At 35.9% G+C, this 21,785-nt stretch overlaps 1 protein-coding gene across 1 annotated transcript; it reads right to left on the reverse strand.

Moving 5' to 3' along the window:
* Nucleotides 1–610: 610 nt before the first annotated feature.
* On the reverse strand, nt 611–21,784 carry STXBP3 (syntaxin binding protein 3). Its single transcript, XM_030454966.1, has 19 exons — nt 21,645–21,784; nt 18,509–18,558; nt 17,775–17,856; nt 15,837–15,913; nt 15,128–15,206; nt 14,120–14,220; nt 12,081–12,235; nt 11,125–11,215; nt 10,105–10,229; nt 8,535–8,639; nt 7,938–7,995; nt 7,687–7,752; nt 7,526–7,606; nt 6,798–6,936; nt 6,060–6,166; nt 5,550–5,648; nt 4,630–4,715; nt 2,993–3,141; nt 611–1,153 (listed from the first exon to the last, which is right to left on the reverse strand). Exons 1-19 carry the CDS (start codon nt 21,685–21,687, stop codon nt 1,062–1,064), a joined length of 1,785 nt encoding a protein of 594 aa, XP_030310826.1. The 5' UTR covers nt 21,688–21,784; the 3' UTR covers nt 611–1,061.
* Between the last annotated feature and the right edge of the window lies 1 nt (nt 21,785).

Here is a 21,785-nt window from a genome sequence, read left to right on the forward strand (position 1 = left end):
CATTTAAAACATCCCTTTAAAAAGTTTGTAAGTTTACACATAAGTAACTTTTAAGAGGAAATTAAACATTACCAATATTACAGAATTAATGCAATTTAGAATTTACTTGATCGCTTTTAACACAAATTTATGTATTTCTTACTATGTACCAAAGAAGAAAATAAGAAATACTCTTGAATGCTTCAGGTTTTGGTGTTTGCTTTTTTCTTTTCTTTTATGAAATATGAACCCATATGAAAAATTGACTCATACGCTTACCTTCACTCTCTTTTCCCCTGCCCCTACTGCCTCAAGAAAAAAGAATTTATGCTTGAAATGTTGCAAATTCTGTATCACAGAAATTCAGCTTATTAAAGAGACAGACCATGTGGACACAATCATAAGGAACTTTCCAAGATATTAAGGTTTTTTTAAAAGCTTTAGTAACGACTTAAATGTGAAGTGTACTTGATTGCACAGCTGACGACATTTCTCCAAAGTTATTTATAATGTTTGAACCATTTAGCACTTCCAGCATTAACTTCCTACTTTGTTCACCACCATATCAAAAAAATTTGATTTTTCACAATTACATATATTCAGAGAATTTTCAGTTATTTATTTTGCAGAAAATTACAGTTTGAGACATTAAATTTGTGTGAAATATTTTTACATTAAGCTCTTATTTACAAATTTTCTTCTGAAGCCTTTACCTACAAACCTAGGCCCTTTTTTATTTAGTTATTTTTAGAAATATACTCTATTATAGAAAGGCTTCACAGTTCTCAAAAACAATTCTAGTTTATATATAATCACAATAGCTTTTAGCATAATTTGCTAGAAATTAACATGCCCTTTTGAAAAAGCACTTACAGTGTAACACTGTTGATAATAAATACGACTTAAACATAAGTGGTTTTTTTCCCCTGTCTTCTAGTCCCTAAAAAGCAGCAAATTTAAATTATAACATTCCATTAGTCAGAAACATGTTGTGAAAAGTCAGTTCCATAAGACTATAGACATATTATGTGTCTTCCCCAACAAGTCATGTCTTCCTAAATACATCATAAACACCACAATTTCTATTCATTCTTAATGGAGACCATATCCTTCGGTTTACTAAGGCTCTTGACTTGATCCAGTAGTCTTTTAGGTGTAAGAATATGAGTAGAACCTGACAAAAGAACATAAGTATTAACTGTATCAGTCTGAAATTCTGCTTCCAGAAATTCCCTCTTTAAAAATGTTACATGCCATTATTTTTAACTATAGCTGTAAAATTGCAAAGTACAACAGCTGTGTTTTCATGTTTTATTGTTAAAAGTGTCATATAAATATGTGTCATCATTATGTAGACAATGTCCCTCTTTCACACAGAGACATCCAGATTAGGATACTACTTTGCATACACATTTCAAGTCCCTCTTCTGCCTGGTTTTAAGTACAGGATTGAACCTGGGCCATTTGCTCTGTACACACTTGTCCCCAGCCAGCAGTAAGTCTACCCATCCTGTGAAAGATCGGTGAAGATAAGAGATGTCTTGAACCTGGAGTTTTCCCAATATTCCTCAAGTGCTGAATCAGGAATACAGGAAGGTTTTCATCTTGCAGTAAGCAACATGGAAATTGGGCAGTTGTCACCTTCCCTTAGAAATTAGGATTACAAACAAACCTCAAGAACCACCTCTAAACAAAAGGGAAGATGGTTCTGTGGTTACTGCCAGATACTACAGTGAGTGACCTACACTAAACATGGTTTTGTAAACAAGTCTCAGGTGAAGAAACAGTCTTGGTAAACTGCATTCCTGTTGTCCTAGTCTTTCTACTGCTACTCAAAACAAGGACCAGTATTAAACTATCTCAACCACAAATAATTTAACCTGCTGACAAAAAAATAAACCAAATAATAAACAACATACACACACAAATGCACTTACAACACTCACCCCATTTTTAGGAAAATAAACTCTAGATCTCAGAATCAAGGTTATAATAGGAAATAGCATTCATTTATTTTAAAGCAGGGTAGATGGATTTAATCCTTTTTAAAACTCAAGACTAAAATTACTAGGCACAGGCATTTCAAGCAATTTAGAATGCTTTAGATGACTCCGCACCTGAACATAAGCTGCCACTGCAGATGGATACCTGTCTCTGTATCTAGGAGATCTGTTTTGATATATCACATATGCAAATATTTTGGCACCAAAATTTAAACAGCACCACAAGAAACATTTCTTTGAAGCACAGCAGCTCCTGGAACAAGCATTTGCTGCCTCTGAAGTACTAAGAGATTACCACTCCAGCTGGTAATTCATGCATTTACTGCTTAATCTTAAGATTATGGAGGTTACTGCAGTTTTCAGTACAAAAGCCATAAATCATGGTGTGCTTTGTGCCAAGTCTCTAAACAAACCACAACAAGACATAAATGTTGATGTAAAGTCAACAGAGCTACAGTGAAGAAGTATTTTGGGTTGGTTTGTTTTGCTTGGCGCAGTTTTTATGTTTTGGGTTCTTTTTAAGCAAAATAAAAAAACTTGTCTTCCCTTTCTCCCAAAGTGAATAAATTTGCAGTAGTCTGACAGACTTTTTACTGCCTCCAAATGCATTGAGAATAGTTAAGTATAGCTGAAGTTTGAGGCAACTGTAATGCAAGAAGGTCTATTGAGATTCTTTCTGCTGTATGCCAGGTTACTTTAATAATATATTTCTCTTGTAATTAATCATCGTTCTTCTGTAGAGCCAAATTGTATTTGTTGTCCTTAATATCTTGTTGAAAAAAAACCAAGAAAACCAGCAAAAAACCTACCAATAAAAAACACCACCCCAAACAAAACCAAAAAAACTCCACAACAAAAGCCAAAACATCAAGCATTCTAGATAAACTGAAAAAATACTTTTAAGTATTTAGAATTAAATACATTGGCTACTGTGTTAGTTTACTGAACTAACTAGCAAAATTTAAGTAGTAAATCTCTACATACCACCCTTTTCCCCAAGGCAAGCTTACCAATAACAACTTCACAGGACTTGTAGGCTTGAGAAACCTCATAAGCACAGCGCATCTCAGAATATGTAATTCCCCCAATGACAAATATTATCAGCCGTGCGCTATTCTTACGCTCATCTTGGTAACTCGCTCTAGGTTTCTGGCGTGCACTGTAAAAGATTTCATTACATGACATTTATTTAATTTTATTGATTAATTTTGGTAAAAATTATACACTTAGTAGTAACAAGTTCTGTTACACAAACCATGGTTTGATTATAATTTCAATTTGGACAAATTGATAACTTAAGGAATTTTAACAAAAAATTTACTCAAACTATGCAAAGAGGAATATATACAAAACACAGATGTTGTTGCAGACACAGCTCACACACAAAGGACTTCACCAAGTAGCTGAATTCTGCATGCTAGCAATTTCAGTTGCTCATTTTTTATGACAAGTTCACTTAAAGAAGCTAGTCCTAGCTTTTTCATTCTCCAATGTGAACAGTATCTCTAAAAAAAAAAATCTGTTATCAAATAAGACTAAGAGCTAGAAACAAAATCAAAGCTCTAAAATATACTTTCTATCATACAGGCAGTAACTGCAGATTCAGATTAAATCATCTACAGTGCTATCTCTTCTCTAGGATGCCTAAAAGACAGACAATTTTCACTAGCCTATAGGACAGAGATCAGTTACAACATACAGTCACTTCCCCTTAGTGTTACCTTGCCCTCAGTGCATAGCCAGGAACATGAGGACACACCAACAATTTGGTTAGTACAGCAGGTCACATAACTATTTTCCTAAGGCTATGTTTCTGGATCTTTAATTTAGTGAAGTACAAGTTCCAATTCACGTGTGCCCTCCACATTTAGGATACATGGATTTCCCTCCCTACCAATTCCAGCACAGTGAGAATTCCTATAGTAAAAACACCCTAATCACTTCTAATCTGTCTCACCATTTAAATAAGAGTACCACAAGTGATAAAGCTGTCACATTGGCAGATACTGGTCACGAGTTTCAAGAGCCAGTGGGATTAAAAAAGGGGAAAGGAGAGACAGCGGAAGCTAGCCAGCTACCAAAAGAAAGAAAATTTCTAAAATCACCTCTCAATGCTATTCTGTAAATATGCAAGTACATGGAACACTCCATTTCACATTCCTTAGCAGATAGTTCATTCCAAGACCTCCAACTTCCCTGGACATCTGTAAACCATGCCCTGCTTACAGGGATCAAATACCTAACAGGCCCATATTCTCTAATGAAAGGGCCTACAGAAGATGAATTTACCTTGTGGGAACTACTACTGCAGAAATCACTTTCAGACTAAATGAAAACATTCTTCTCTCCAAAGTCACAGTATACTGATAATCCATTCCTGGAACTGCTTCACACTAAAAAGCTCAGTGGCTTAAACTTCTCATTCTGGTAACATGAAAGTACCATTTGTACAAATAAAAAGCTATGGAAGAGTTAACCAAGTTCAATACATTTTAGATGAAAGAAAAATACAGGTTTTAAACATTAACATTACCTTATATAAGTTGTTTCACTGCTTAGTAAACACACTTGTCTAACACTTTACAACATATATGATAAAAATACAGAGGAATGGGTAAATTACGTTCCAATAAATTAAACTATTTACCTTACTGCTCCTGAACCATTCCAGGTAGGAGGACATGGGGAACAATAAGGCCAGTCTTTTGAATCTAGTTTGTTCTCTATAGCATCCTGAAGGGCAAAACCAAGGCAAATGTTAAACAGCCACATAGACCTAAAGCCCATCAAGTTTCAACTTCCAGTAAGGATGTCTAACTTAACTTTAATACCAGCACATGCAATTTCTTACAGCCAATAACAATCAGCACTATATGAACACCACTGCAAAGTGCTAGACCATGGGATGCTAAAATGACAAGGCTTTTGTATATCACAATGAATTGTAAATACGTATGATTTTGTTATAAACATAGTATTAACTTAACTCTTCAGATTTCACTAGTAGCTTTTCCTCTGTAATAGAGAGTAATGTATAAAAATAAAAAAGGTAATGATTACCCTTGTGCAATATTAATTTCTCTCCAGAACTATATGAGAGAAGTTAAGGTCCCTGAAAACACAAATAAAAATGTGAAAGTCAACTGACAGCACTGGCTCACACTACAGATATAGTAAACACTCTATTCTGTCTGAAATCTGATGTTTTTGAAAACAAAGCAACTACGCTTCTGACAGTAACATCCTCCAGCCTCTACTGCTCTATAGTTTAGATTTGAATTACAGTTTGAAGACCCACTGGAGAAAAAAATACAGATCTATAAACTACACTTAGCACTACTAATCACAGTACAAGCTCTTGAAAAAGGCTTTTTGCTTTCACTACCAATTGCTTCAAGTTTAAAACCTCCAATAAGAAACACACAGCAGTCTAAATGCTCTATATTCCAGGCAACACAACGCTTAACAGATTTATTTAACAAAATTAACTCCAAAGATTGACAATAACTGCTCACTTGAGTAACTTTCTGCACTGTACCCATGAATTAATTAATTGGTCTAATTTACCTCCATGACATCTTTGATAACAGGCGTCCACCTAGAAAGTTGATAAGTTTCTTCTGACGAACGGTCCCTTCTTGGGTATTTATGCTGCTGAGCAGCAGGCTGTAAAGGTTTTCAAAACACAGCTGTATTATACAGTGTAACTTTTTAATATAACTTATTTAATGTTAGTAGCAAGCAGGGGGGTAATCAGTAGGAAATTTTAAACTGTGAACAGTAAAGAAGAACAGTTAATACATGTAGAATTCAGGATACACTGATGATTTTAGGGGGAACATCACAAGTAGCTTACTTTGAAAATTATTCATGTTTTATTTAAGTGCTATTAGACATAGAAAGACACCTTCAAGAATTCCTAGGTTCCTTCAAGGATTCCTAGTAAATGCCAGCCTCCGTGGAAAAAAACACCAAAGACAGACCAGGATAATACTGCTAGGAGCTGCTGAAAGAGCTGTAAAACAAGGCAAGTGCTTGGGCGCCAAGAATTTGCAAAATAAGTAAATATATTCTTACTGAAGCAATAACAGGAACATCAAGGTATTTCCAATTTCGTATCATATCACTATCACTTTCTATTTGTACATTCTGGATCAGCTTGTCCAAGTTCTCCTGGGTAGTTCCTTCAATATAAGGAAAACACACAGCTTAATTGACATGTGACTTTAGGACCAGTTTTGTCACACATTCTGGGCTGCTGTCTAGTCCAAGACTTTAGTTTTGATTGTCTGACCAGTCTATTCTAGTGTTTAACATGATACTATATTTTAAACAAAATTCTGTTTAATGGCCCATTTTTTAGACCAAAAAAAAATCAATATTTTAATAGACGCCTGAGACCCACATTCTGGCAATTTCTACTCTTCTACTATAAATTCTTCCCTGCTGACTTCATTTTCAGGTTGCAATGGACATGGAACTCCCCCTTTAACAGCTTCAATACTATTAGAAAAGGAGAAAATTTAAACTGTTGCATGCATCCAAGCACAAGAGTGATGTTAAAACACTGTATGGATCCGCATTCGTACCGAATCACTTAACTCCTTATCAGTAATAAGGAGAAACTAAGAAACAGGGACAGTACTCAGGAAGAAACTAAGGAAGAGGGACAGTATTTCTTCCAAACTTGGCCATTAACTCCAATACAGAGCCATAAGCTTACTAAAAATACTGGACTATCACAAAACTTGAATCAAAGTCCATAGAATAGAGGAAAAAAATATGTGAAAAAAAAAATCAGGTAGCTTATCATACCATTTGTGCTAAAGATATACAGGAGAATAGCTCTAATTTTGTCATAGCTCTCATGACTTTTGCTGAGCAAAACTGGCAGAAGGACTCTCATTGAATCTTTCACTTTTTGACCTTCTGCATCAGTTCCAAGAGCCAAGTCCTAAAATAAAATTAAAAAAAAATTTTAGTGAATAGTTATTAAAAACACACACATTGTTTTTGGTGTTCTGAAGTGTGTTTTTATGAAACCACAGGTTTCAGGGAACAATCAAGCCACAACAATTTAAACTCAGAATGAAAAGTCTTTGACGTAATTATTTCAATAGTTACAGCATTATATCAACACTACATAACACTTAAATATTTAAAATTCATTGGCATCTAGAATACACAGAAATACAAATTATAATTTTTAACTTCAGATTAGTACTACAATGTAATACCTCATCCTAACAGGTGCCTTTCTTGGACAATTTAAAAGTGCTTACTTCTGCAGAAATTCATAGGAGTTTCAAACTAAGAGAGATAATCCTTACACAAAGCAGCCAGATTAAAAGCCAAAACAACAAGAATCTAAAATCACATCTTTTATTAGCATTAAACACCTCTTGTAGCTTTAATACTACTACCTCAAAAATTGACTACAAAAAGAAACCAAACAAGACACACACTACATCCATGAGTTAAAAAGAAGAAAACACAAAAGTTGCATTTTCATTTGTCATTTGGTTTGTATTTTTTAAGCATACCTGTTCAGTTTTACAGAGCCTTTCTACATTACATTTGAACTTCTTCATGCAGTCTTCTGCTAAGTTAAGATGGACAGCTTGCTATTAAAAAAAAAAAAATTAAATTTCAACAATTGTGTACAAAATGATGGACTATGAAGTTGCAGTTACAGACCCCTTACCTTACTAATCTCTTTTCGATAGTGCGGCATCTTTTTCATTAACTGGGCCAGAGCAGATACTGATAACTGTGAAGAAATTACTCAAGTTGAAATTCTTTTGCCCCATATTTGACATCCTTATATCCCTTCCTGTTGCAGCCTTGCTTCTCCATTACCCAAAAACTGCCACTGAGATAAGCCTAAATTTCTGTAATGGGTTCATGAAATACATAGGTGTCACCAGCTGTATACAATCACAAAAAACAACTTACTTTCCCTTCTGCTGCTTTTCTTTTTGCTGCAACTTCTTTAAAAAGCTTTGGTACTTCCCTGATTAAAAAAAAAGTAAGGAAAGTAATCAAATGCAACAGCACCACAATTCTTAAATCTTTTCTTACAATCTTTACTTAAAATCTTAAAAAGACTGTGCAACAAGAACTGAATAAAAGCATAAGCTGCAAAAACAGGTCATCTTCAGAGAAGAGAGTGGGTTTTGACAAAGGAAACTAAAGTTAAACATCATGTTAATGATATCTGCATAACTTCATTTGATGCATTAACTTCCTAGTACTTTACACACAATAATCCTTTCAGATTTTAAAGATTACAAGATACTTGCCAGGAAATACTTAAATTACACTTACTGAGGAAAAATGGGAATAAACATTGGTAAAATTGCATACCTCTGTACATACTGTATTTATGAAAATATGTTTTCCTCCCAGCACCATTTAGCAGGATGCACTCTATATTTCAAACTATCTTCACTACTGCCTCTATTCCAACTTTATTAACAGCTCGAATTGCCTCTTAAAGAAACTCTTATAACTTGCCTTTTTTAACCAGCTTTTGTTATCTTATATACATACTCTATCACATCTGCAATGTGCTTGTGCCGAATCTTCACCCAGAGGTCATCATCTTCCTCCAGAATTGCCTCCCGTTCCTTGCCAGCAGCTTCTTCTGTTTTGTACCTTCCAAGAGAAAATTCAGACAGATGTTTGGTGTGGAATTCCCCCCCTTCCCACCCTCATTTTTGTAACTCATTGAAAGTATTAATTGTTATGTTTTAATAAAAATGCATGGTACTAGCAGTAACATAGACAAGTTTTCGCTTATAAGCCAAGATAGTGTTCAGCACAATATAATTTACATAAGATTTTACAGATCATATCTCTCCACACAGGAAAAGCAGCTGAACTTCAGAAAAAGCAGCTGAATTTCAGAATGTTTCTTTGAGGCAACAGCTTCTGAATATTCATTTAATCCAGCAGTAACTAGAGTTTCAATCACACATTTACATGCACATCAGTTTCTCTTCAACTTCCAATGTCAACTTCCCTGTGGCTTCAAATGCCAGTTGCATGCAAAGTAACACACACTCGGATTGCAAAGTGGAGCTTGCTGCACCTACTGTAAGACATTTTGTAACTCTAAAGGAAAATCAAGTCCTATTCATCCCCAATTAGACAGAGGACTAATTACCTAATATACACCAGAGACATGCTTCACAACATTACAGACCACCTATTACTTTTCTCCAAACAGTAATATATGAAGCTAGATAGCAATCAACTTACAGAAAATTTTTCACATTATAGAAACTCACAAGTTTGGGCAGCCAGAAAGCAGAAAAATATAAAAAATTTACAAGATTAATCATAGAAGTCAGATCACGACTACCTAGAAAACATACTCTGCTACATTTTCATACCCAGAAATTTCAGATTCATAGAATTCTACATCTCCTATGTAAACGTTTACTCAGTGTTTCTGATAGAGAACATACATTTCTGATTGCTTAAATAAACAATGAGGCAACTGGATCTCCTTCACTGTAGTGGGTCATTAGAAAGCAAAATCTTACCAAAATCTTTACTGTCCAAACAATCCGATAGCAAAGTAAGGACCTTATTCAAAACAATGTCATGTTACTACAAGCACTGATAAAATAACACTTATAAACTGCACATGGTTTATATCTTTCTACTGTAAATGCACATCAGTAAATTTTAACAACTACACAAATGATATAACAGGAGGTAAAAAGGTGAGCACTTGTAAGACACAACTAAACTTTTTCTCAGTACTACTGGTCTTGCTTGCCTTGTTGGGCTAAGAAGGTTGAGAATTAAGAAGAAAAGATAAGAGAATCCGAACATGCACTACTAAGGTTTTCCTTCTAGCATAGAAGTTTTGTTTTTTTAAAAACATAATTTATTAGACTCAAGTCCTAGCAAAAATGCTAATTAGATCCTACCTTATTTAGGAAGTTAACAAAGAGAAAATTACAAATCCAAGAGGAAAGACTAAATAGTAAGTGAAGCAACTCATGTAATATAAATAGCTAACATTGCTATGGTGTAATTCAGCTGAACTATTCCATAGATCTTATAATCAACAATAAATTATTTAATTTTTTTTTAAAGGAGTACTTGCTTGTAAGTATCATTTTCAATTGGTATCAAATCGTATGCCATTGCCTGGAAAGTGAGTTCATGAAGTACAGTTGACACTGGGTCAAAGCCACGATCAAGTATTATTAGTTGGGAGTGGGTTTTAGCCTAGAAAGCCATAAAAAAATGTAAAGTTAAGACATACAGTGTAAAGTTAATGCATGTTAAAGTTATTTAAAGTTACAGCACTGCAGACATGGTTTGGAAAATAACTGAAAAAACTTGGAAGTATAGACCAAGTGTTTATCAACATGACTAGAAACACTTAAATGATAACCAGAACACAGTAGCTTTAAGTACTACTTTTAAGGCAATGCTTTTAAGACCATTGCAATTTGGTAATGACACCTAATGAACAAAAAGCTTAAGAAAACACACAAACACAAAAAGGCCTCCACTGATTTTTGTAACTATTTTTCTATTCCAACACAGAATAGGTAACCTCAAAACATTCAACTGAAGGCTTCACTTCAAGGCTTAGCAGAGTGGCAGTAGCATCAGATACATTTATTATTACTGCAGAATGGTTTACCACATACTTCTGCTTTTAGGCAGCTGCCCTAATCTGCCTTCATCTGTAGGGACAGACCAAAACCACTACTAAAATGAAAATCTGTGTCTCTGTGGACAATAGATCTCTTAATGGGAGACATTTCAACTTGGTAGTGAAGCCCTTCCTACCCATTGCCCTGTGAAGGGTGATATTAAAACAGAAGTTATTCACTTCTCTTTATGTTTGTATCATTCCCTACGTTATCATAGGACCAGTTTTTCAAGTACAATTAGTTTGATCACACAGATTACACTTGCTTACGTATAGATTTACTGTATCAGTTAGTACCTCTAAGTTGCTTTCATACACAAAAACAACTGCATGGCAACTAGTTACCTTTATTAATAAATAAAATCAGGTTTTATATAATGTATTGTTATAACATGTTCCAAAGATTATTTTTCCCCAGACTTATAAAAAAAGAAGCAAACATTTTAGTTCACATTCTACCTTTATTTGGCTTCTCTCATCAGTTCTGTAGTAGTTTTCAAGATTCTTTTCAACAAGCTGTGCAAGTTTGCTGGCTTTATCAGATGGTCCACTGGGGAAAAAAAGAAACATGCAAAAATAACTTAAATTTTTCTTCATCATATTAATAAAATGCTACCTTTAAAACAGAAAGAACTGCCTAGACTAGTCCTTTGGTTTCACGAGTAGTTTCTGAGCTCCATGCTAAGTATTTCCAATGTATTTTCAGTCTTACATTATGATTCCACTCTTTGAATGCTTCAGGTATTTCACATAGTACAATCAGCTTCAGGCAAAAGACTGACATAAGCTGGCATATGGCCCAGCACCTAAAAGTCTCATTCAGAGGCAGGAAACGAGAGAAGAAAAAGAAAGAAAAGAAATTCCTTGTTACCTTCACAGAGAATAAGGCACCACTTCATGTTACACCACAGAAAGCAATTCCTGAGCATAATTTCAGATGCCCAATTCATCTTCCAAGATACTACTCTATGTGCTCTGTCAAAGCTCAAAAGGAGTATTCTCCTGAATACCTGTACTACGAAGAAATCCTGATACCACCTTCCTCAGCAATTTATAAATTCCTTGATGCTAAGCAGAGCTGCAGAGCTACCAACTGAAGCAGTTCTGTCACAGGCCTACGCATGCAGTGTATCAGAATGCCACATATGAGTGTCATCCTACTGACCAAACATGAAACAAACATTTCATAACACAATAGGGTATAGCAAGTTCTGTTAAATTCATACATAGAGAAATAATCCACTGCTCTGCCTACACTTCACAAATTCCTAAGATTCCATACTTCAGTGTTGTGGATTAAAAACTGTTAATCCACAAAAAAAGAAACTATGCTGCAGCCTCAAGGTATTACCAAACAATGTGGGAAGTGCTAGAAGTGAAAGCAACAACACTATCCAACACGATTTTTGCCTCACCTTTTGTATCGCACTCCTGGATTCTCATCTAGTGTGGCACACAAGGTAACAATTTGTTCAGCCATCACTTCCATGACAGCATCTTTATCCTTTGTCTTTTCCAGAGTTGGACTGTAACAGCGATAGAATGCATCTGGGATATTGAGAGTAAATACCTGTGTGAAGCACAACCAAGAAAGAAAAAAGAAAATAAAAAGCTTAAAGGTGTACTCCTAAAATATATGGTAAAAGAATCCTTTAAAACTATATTCTGTAACAAAAATTCATATATAATATATTGGAAAAGAAAAAACCAAACCTATGCTTCAGTCCTTTTTCTGTCTCCTGTTATACTCATCTACTTCCTGTTCTTACATGGTTTTCCTTATTACTCTCCTCCCCTATGTAAATTACATTTTTCAAATTGCTTACTGTCTACACTGAGGGACCCAAAACAAGCAAAGCTAAATACCATCCAGTGTCTCGTAGACAGCCATACAATGCAATACCAGAATGATCATAATTAAGTTTAAAATAGAATTTTACATACTGTATTTTTGCTATAAAAATACTTCATCTCCAAGAATTTAAATTCATTAAGTGCATTAAATCTTGGAAAAAAGCTGTTTAATAATACACAAAATAAAAACAATTGCAAATAAGAAGTTTAGTAAATTGAATGCAAACATGGAAAAAACTTTGTTGTCAATAAACAAATTATCACCAGCTGCAGGTGGACTCTGTAATTACAGAGAAAAAGAAGAATGTCCATCCAGATAAGGATGTTTGTTTCATTCAGTAGTCATTTAGACTTTGCCCAGAGCCCAATCTGATTATTTACCCTTATCAAAGAAAGCAGGCCTAGGGATTTTTGATTAGGAAAAGCAGTTAACATTGTCTGTTCCGATGCTAAAAATTCAAAATTATCTCAATAAATCACCAGGAATGCAAAACTAAACTAAAAACAAGAGACTAAGTGCTGCTTGGGCTAAGTACTGCTTATTTTAAACTTTAGAAAAGCAGTTCCTATTTCTGCTTTAATGGTAAATCCTACAGAAAACTACAACTACAATTTTTTTGTATGTCTTACTCAATAGAGGAAGCTACAAAACTCTTAAGAGCAGCTCTAGAAGAACTGCCAAAATCAGTTTCAACGAAAGCTTAGAAACATCAACACAGTGGGAAAACAGATAAACGAACCACCATACTAATTATTATCTGATAGCTCATTAGAAAAAGAAGTGTGTCTTCCAACTAGTGAACTGCATCACAATACACTCTGGATAGGAGCAACCTCACCTATATTCACCTGGTATACATAAGAATTCTGAACCCTGATGCGTTCATAAAGTTTGAAGAACACAGGAAAGGTTTGTGGGAAACATTCACAGGTAGTGGACAGGATTTGAGGGCTCCACTGTATTAGTGAGTATCAGAGTGAAGTGCAACAAATTCACAATACAATATTCACATGGAAAACACTTACTTGTTTCTATCTGTGCTCTCAAATTTTTCATTGAAATGTTTTCCTCTCAATAAAAGGTTTGCAAAGTTGTTACAGTTTTTTGGTTGTCTTTTTTGGAGGCTTTGGTTTTGTTCCCCTCCCCCTTCAGTTCTTATCATCCATTTGCTCTCATTTTTGAATTTTCACGGAGTAGTTAGCTCTACTTACTCTTATTCCTACACACAAACCTACCCAGTCTGTCCAAATAGCAACTCAGTATCAGCAGTAACCAACTTTACTGCTTACTAAAGACAAAAGAGAATACTTCCCTTCTCTTAGGGAATGCATTGCTTCTCTAACCTCTGTACTGCAGCTGATTCCAAGTCTTGTGAAGAGGTCAAGTACAAACAGCAAACCTTGGAGTAAAACAGAATATGTTTTCATCTGAAAAAAATGTAGGCAAGCACTGGGAATATGCCAAAAACTACACTAGGTCTCATAGTCAGGTAAAAAACAAAACTAAAAAAGCCATATTCTATTTCATTTTGTCAGGTCAATAACATTGAAAACAGCTCTCCAGTCTATTTTTGCTGGTGAGATAAAGAATGAAACTTACCTGAGACTCATAGGGGAAGAAGGAAATGTTGATCTCCTTGCATCTCCTGATTGATTTTGCACAGGAAGACTTAATTTTATTGAAGAGGTTATCAGGACAAACTAAGGAAAAAAAGATTAAGTATAAATCATCTCTGCATAAGTGAGTTAACAGCTGGGACATAAGCTTACAGACATTGGAACAGACAGACAGACAATTCTAAATCAAGTCACAGTAACACACAAAAAAGTTACTGGATCATAAAATGAAACAAGAAACCCAAGAGTTTTTGATAGTAATTTGATGACTCCATGAAGAACATATGATAGCAGATACACACCATTCAGATATCCACAGAGAGCACCACAATTCAGTCTCTGCCTTCAGCAGTTTTTTGTTTTCCCTTCTTTACACACCACTGTAGTCATGCTGACTGACCACTGAGGAAAAGGCACTCACATCAGCCCCATTTGCACTTATTGCCTCTGCTTTCCAATTTACATTGTGCATGCAAGGGCTAGGTAGGCACTTTCTTTCAGGTGATGGGAAAAAGAGTTGGCTTGCAAGTCTGAAGAAACTACTTAATAACCAATTACAAAACATCAGTTTTGCATCAAATTCTCATGTTTTAGAGTTTTGGGTTTTTTGGGGGGTTTTTTTGAGTACTATTATTGCTTACATGAGATACACAGTTTTACTTGAACTGTCTGCCCCGCCCCACGCCACCCCCCACTCTCCAACACAGGAGAGAACTGGAACACTTGAAAAATAAAACTATATTACCTAAATTAAAAGATGAGGTGGGGAATGATCAACATTGTTTAGTAATTGCAAAAGAAATTACTATTGCCACACAGCATAGCGACCATGTTCTGGCAACCAAATACAGTTAACGACTTGAGTCTCAGATCTCCTTCTTAAGGAACAGGACCCAAATTTTTCATGTACTAAGCTACAGAAAAGAAGGTTGAGAAGCTTACTTATTTACATGTATAAAGTTATCAAACTACAACACAAAAGCTTGCTTACAGTCAGTGAAATACACATATGCTGCTTTGTATCTGCTCGATGATTTAGTGATGAAGTCATCAATAAGTCCATCTACAGACTTAAGGCAGAAATAGAAAAAAGAAAAAAAACCAAAACTTCAGTGTTTTGCATTTACTCACACAACCAAATTTCCTCCTTCCTCTCCTCTTGCCCTGTTAAATACCCAGCCCTGCTTAGGAATACTGCAAATCAACATAAAACACTTAAGTAGAAGACTTTTAATTCCAGACCAAGCATAATAATTACAGAAAGCCAAGATCACTTGGAAGTAAAAGCAGAACACCTGCTTCGTTTTCCACCTGTAACAATGCTGAGATGTATTCTCTCATCAATTTGTAGGCAGTAACAGTGATCTCCTGTTAGAGCCATTACTTTGAATTCCATTGTTTGAAGTATTGCATCACTATTTAATACAATATCTCTTTCAGCGAGGTTATAAATATCAAGCAATGAAACACTGTCTCCATTTATCAAAAGGTGCCCATGAGCAACACAGCCTATGGTGACAATGCAATGTCTTTCTATCATGGAAAATTAAAGATAACAGAAAATGCAAGCATTAAGTGCTATATATATAAAATATATATATTGTATATACATATATGTAATATATATAAATATATAAATATTTTAAAATATTTCTTTTTCCATCTGAAATATCTTGCTACTCTTATTTTAAAATACTAACCTTTTTGGTGGGAGTTATGAAATATATTGCTTTCATGTGTGGGACGGGCTCACGGTTTTTATATACATTCTCTACCACTACAAAATAAGAAATTTTTATTATTAAGAGCTTTATGCACCTTACATATTTTAGTATAGAGGTAATAAAAATAATTCCAATCAAGTTGTCCACAAAATTACTGGCAAGGACCAATCTTCTGCTAAGTGAACCTTGACTTTTTAGTTATTTATTACTTTAAATACAGAAAGTTACTACAAGACTTCTCCAACCCCAAGTATCGTATCAACAAAGCCTGTAGGACTAAATCATTCCTGGCAATTCCACACAAGCAGAGTTTTGCCATCACACAGAAAGATACATCAACACAAGAGAACTGTCTCAACACAATAGTTCTTTTTCCAGCACATTGGAGAGAGAATGAAATTATGCAGGGCATTATTTTGGACTACAGCCTCTTCTGTCCTTTGCTTATTTCCTTTGCATTCATTCTGTTCCACTATAATTGCAGACATAAATTAGACATTTTCAGCAAATCACCTTCACTCAACTCTTGGTTTACTGTTGTCCTGGTTTAATAAAGTCACTACTGTATAGTGTTGCAGTACACTAGCTTGAAAATGCAGAAAGATTTATGTTGCTCAGTAATTTTGAGGGTAGGAACAAGTAACAAGAGATTCTTTTCAGCAGTGTATTCATTAGAAACAAAAGGTTTCTTACTGATGAATGGGATACATGCTCATTGAAAGTTTCTCACACAGAACAAAAAAGTAGTTATTAATATAATTACTAAAAATACACTCCAAAAAGTGAAATCTATGCAGCTTTGCTACTGTACTTCCAGACAGATCATGTTATTGCTGAAATAAGCCTTCCAACTTGGGGAAACATAGCAAAGTCCAAATACTTACAAAAGCATTTCTAAAAATCTCCATCTAAAGCTAAGTAAAAACTAAGAAATTTACATTTTGTGTATTAATTTCAATCTTAAAATCAGGCTGAATGACACACTAAACAACATTACAGAAAGGTCAGTCAAAAAAGGCAACTTTGAAAAGTGTTTTAGGATAAGAAAAACATCCTTTTTTAAGTTGTGGGGTGAAAAACCCAGAAAATTTACAAGTAGAAACGTGAAGTCTTATCTGAACAGGCATATCTGAACAGGATAACAGGCATGTTATCTTCATAACAGAGATATATCACACTCCACCTATACTTTGCTTTTTACAGTTGCCAGCATCAAGGAATAGAAGAGACATTCCAGCAGGTGAGAAACTCTACTTCCCTACAAAGTACTCACAATTTTTTTAAGTGACAATCTAATGACTGTCAATGATGCTTATGTACTTACTCCAGTTAAAGTAACTTCATATAGTTTCAAGTTTTTGTTGAGATTTTTTTTTTTAATTATAGAAAGCTCTCTTGGTTTTGGAAGAGACTAAAATATGCACAACACAACTCAAATTTAAATTCTTGCCTCCACTTGCTTACAAAAACATCTCATCAGTTTGTCTGTTGTTTCCTGTTCTCATTTTGTCTCAGTACTTAAGTTCCTTTGGCCTTGTATCCTAACTCTGCTGTTAACGAGCATAAATTAATTCAAAGCAGCAGACAGTACTGATTTATAGGACACATTATGCTCTGCATTTTTTTCCTACTTTTCATACGTTTTACAAACATTCACTTAACACTTCACTGATCTTGTTTTACCTTATCACTTCAACTGACTGATAATATCCTTAAAATCACTCTATGACAGAAAACTCCTTTACCCTGGACATTGGCAAACTGTACAAGCTAGAAAGTCTGCTAGTCTAATATCCTATAGCTCATTTTCATCAAATTTACACAACTTCTTGCAAGGGTACCATCAATTTTATACTTTCCCTTTTTCTTATTAGCATATTGCTAATACTGTGTATTAAAAAGAATTATGCTTACCCGTGATTCCCTCTGCCAGTAGATCACTCATTTTGCAGCACAGTGACAGTAATTTAGTAGTGTACTCATCTAAAAGAATTACCTAAACATAACAAAAAAACCCACAAAAGTATTTAGAGAAATTAATCAGCTATATTAAACTCATGTTATTTCCTTAACAACTTGCCATGGGAATTGGAGGCTGAAATCTATTTTATTACTCAGTATCTCTTTATCACCTGCATATAGCAATTTCACAGTGGGAAATTAAGCTCAAATAGCATCAGAAGACAGCTCCCTACATACAGAATTTCAAAAGATGCATTCCATCTTAAATAAGCAGCTTTTCTCCACTAGTCTTACTAGAAAATATTTCAAGATTTTCACTTTGACACAAGTCTTTCAATTCCTGCCTAATTTAGTAATATAATTTTAACATTAATAAGGTACAGCTCTTTCAAAGGAAAAGGGAAGATTAATAGAAAATGTTTCTCTTTTTTTCTTTTTTTCAGAACTTAAAAGAATGGAGATAAGAATGGAGATGTTTGTTCTTCTTAAACTAGACCTTAGACCTCTCACTACGTATTATACAGAGAACCAAGTTAACAAAACTGAAATACATTACTTGGATAGAAAAATATTTTAAATGGATAGGGAGAGCCACTAAATGATACTTAAGTTGTTGTGTACTAAGTGATACAGTTGCTTGGTCAAATGGTTCTAACATTCTAACAAAATTTATATCGAAACTATACCTTCCATTCATCATCTTTTCTGCAGTCATCAAATATCAATGATTTTAGCCCTGTAAGAAGACACAGAGGTAGATAGTTTGCCAGTTAGAGCAATCAAATTGTTACTATAAAAATTCAAGCATTTAGACTCATATGTTTAAAGCCTTAAAAAGATTTAAGAAAACTGCCCTGGTCTGTTTCAAAAAACACGTAGCTCAATTTTCCATTTTTGCTAATATCAATCATAAAAATCAGTCTGAATTACTACAAGACTGCAAATATTTCACTTTGTTTCTATTCTTTTAATGAACTCCTCCATTAATTATATTGTTCACATGCACTATTTTTAAGCTACTCTAAAAAAAAGGGTAGCTGAACCAACACGTTCCCACAAAGACCTATTTTAAAATATATGCTAATTTAATTGTTCCTTCTCTAGAATTTCAAAATAAACTTAAAAAAATGCCAGTTTTTTCAGGAACTGAAATTTATCTTAAATAAAACACCCATTATCTTTCCCTGCTATGACAACTTAGGTAGAAATGTCAATAAAAAAGCTTGTACAGGATTCAGCAATAGGAGTCTGCACCTGGTTATGACCTGCAGATTTTAAAGATCACCAGTAACATGAGCTGAAATTTACAGAAATGGGGTAATCTGGATAATGCAAATTTAATTAACACAAACCATTCATGCAAGATCAGAAGTCAGAAGATTTGGGGGAATGTTTAAAACCTTGTTTTTATAAACATAGGAACAAGGAAACCTAAAAATGCTGTTCTCTTTCTTTCCCCTGGAAGACAGAACTTCAGAGTAATCCAGTGACTACAGCTGTCTATTAAAATGACTGAACTTTATTCCCAAATGAAAAAAGGAAAGTAATAGAAACAGAAGCCTAAAACACAAAGGAGCAAATCCACCATGCATTTTGTGATCACTGAAAAAGAACCATAAGAAGTTTCAGTATAGGTGTACATACAATAAAGCACACCCATTTCTTCAGTGTTTATAAATATTCATATATTCACCGATGTCCAAGTTCCTTTGGCATGACACTACTGCAAGATACTCCATATTTCTATCCCCAACTTCCAAAGCCTTAGAATTCACCAGCTCCTTCCAGCTGAGCAGCTCATCCAGCCTTCACTTTGTTTCACTTTCACTAACTCCAGCACTGCACAGCACACAACACTCCCAAGATGTGGGAACCATACTTCATGGTTCTCATAATAATATTTTACAAAGATGTTCTATACAGGGCCTTTCACATTAACAAAACAAAGTTCTTTTTAAAGATGAGTACTTTATGCTTTGGCTTTCCAACATACTAAAGTTACTTTTTGCAGCATTGGCATTCTTCATAGCAAATTAGAAAACATTCACTCTGCTTTATCTAATAATCTCACAAAAATACTGGTCTGCAAGTTATTTGAGGAAAAAAAAAAAAGTGTTGAGAGGTATGCAATTGGTGTATTTTGTTCATGCAGCTAAACAACAGAACTCAAACTCAGTTCTCCAGAACCTTTTTCTTCTTACACAATTCCTAAAAACAATTACCATTCCTCAAACTTGTCCTCTATGTTGCTTCCAATTTGGCATCCTCCCTGTTATACACAAACCACAGTTTTCATTAAGTTCTAGATCTGCTTAGATACATGCTGCCAACCTGCTTCTTGAAGCATCAGCATCACTGTGATGACATTTTTCAGATAAACCAGCCCTAAAAAAGCCCCACCTTTGCTCAAGCATTGGGAATCAGCAGTTTATGGCCTTGAATTATCCATAAACAAAGTGCTGGACACTGTCTAAAACTTAATTAATCAATTTTAATTATTGTTGTAGTTTTGGAAAGACAAGTGTAACTAGTTAGCTAATATTCATAAAAAACTGATTGCTTTTTATGAAGTTTGAACTATAAATATTTTACTATTAACACTTCTTCCCTTGCTTTAATCTTTCTTCCTGATGGTTTTGTCCACAGCAGCAACGCCCTTTTCATAAGTCCTTATGTGCCTTGATGATGCACTAGTGCTTTTAAGGCCCAAGTCGGAGGACAAATCAATCACTTTACAGTCACAGGTGCACATGACTTATCAGCAAGACAGGACAAGCAAAAGAGCAAAAGCAGATATTTCTACAGGTGGCATTTTTAAACAAAAAGATCTAACTCATAAGAGCAGGGTACAGTTGCCAGCAACAAAGAACTGAACACCACAGAACAGTCCGCTTTCTTCTTTCTTCTTGTTTTTCAGTTTTCCAGTGACACAAGCAAGCAGAATGGAGCTTGCAGGTGGGAGGAGGAAAACACAGAGGAGAAGGCAGCGGGACCTTCCCATTCCAATGACACACAGTCACCAGACTGGCTGAGCTGCTCATGGAGTCACAGCCTCAGTACAATTAACTCTGGCGTGAGGTGGCTGCTAATGCCTTTCCCCAGAGGTCTACGCAGTACCTGGAATACTAGAGCCTTTCTACTCCACTAGGACCTAGAGTACTTACAAGTTCATTTCCTGCACCAAAACACCAGCACAACCTGTTCCTAAATACGGCAATAAAACCTGCAGTTCATTTATTAAAGTATCTGGGGACACTTTCAGCGTTTTCTTCCGGAAACTCTCCAAAGCACTCTCCAAAACTGCCATTTCGGAAGCCACAAGGAAGTCCTTGAGGAGCCGATTTCAGTTTAACCTCTTCAAGAGGCGGCACAGCTGGCTACAGCCTGGTATAGTTTACCCGTATCTTAAAATAAAGCAAAAACTCTTCCATCCAGGTGCTATTACTGCAGGCGGCAGCAGCACGGCAGGGCGGCGACCGCCACCCTCAGTCACTAGCGCAAACAACCATCACCACCTGAGCCTCTACCGCTCACCACAGAGCCGCCCGGGGCCCAGCACCACCCTCCCGCCGCCTCAGCTCCCACACGCAGCGCGGCCCCTCACACGCTGCCCGCTGCGGGCAAGAGGTGCCCCGGCCCCACCTTCGGCAGCCAGGAGACCCCCGATCCCCAACGCCGGGTTACCGGGAGGCGTGGCCCCAGCCGCAGCGGCGAAGGCTCCCAGCCAGGCTGCCCGTGCCCTGGCCCACCGAGCGGCCCCAGGCCGCTTACCACCCCCGGGGAGCGCGGGGAGGGGGGCGCGGAACGGAACCCCACACTCACTCTGCCACACCAGGTTCTTCAGCCCCCTCACCGCCGGCGCCATTTTGTTCGCAAGCCCTGGCCGCCACCTCGCCGCTCCCTTTGCACCCCCTACCCGGCCCTGTCACGCCCTCTTCAGCGGCGGCGGGTGGAGCTGGGGGA

This window comes from Calypte anna, chromosome 8 (genome assembly GCF_003957555.1).
Source record: "Calypte anna isolate BGI_N300 chromosome 8, bCalAnn1_v1.p, whole genome shotgun sequence".
Lineage (NCBI taxonomy): Eukaryota > Metazoa > Chordata > Aves > Apodiformes > Trochilidae > Calypte > Calypte anna.

What these genes read in the sequence shown, in the direction of transcription:
- STXBP3 (XM_030454966.1), bottom strand. Translation starts at nt 21,687, where the DNA reads ATGGCGCCGGCGGTGAGGGGGCTGAAGAACCTGGTGTGGCAGA. An exon ending in GTATATCTTTAGCACAAATG is followed by an intron (nt 6,167 to 6,797) that starts GTATGATAAGCT and finishes CTTATATTGAAG; the next exon opens with GAACTACCCAGGAGAACTTG. An exon ending in GTCCTGTGAAGTTGTTATTG is followed by an intron (nt 1,154 to 2,992) that starts GTAAGCTTGCCT and finishes TTCTTTTGTCAG; the next exon opens with GTTCTACTCATATTCTTACA.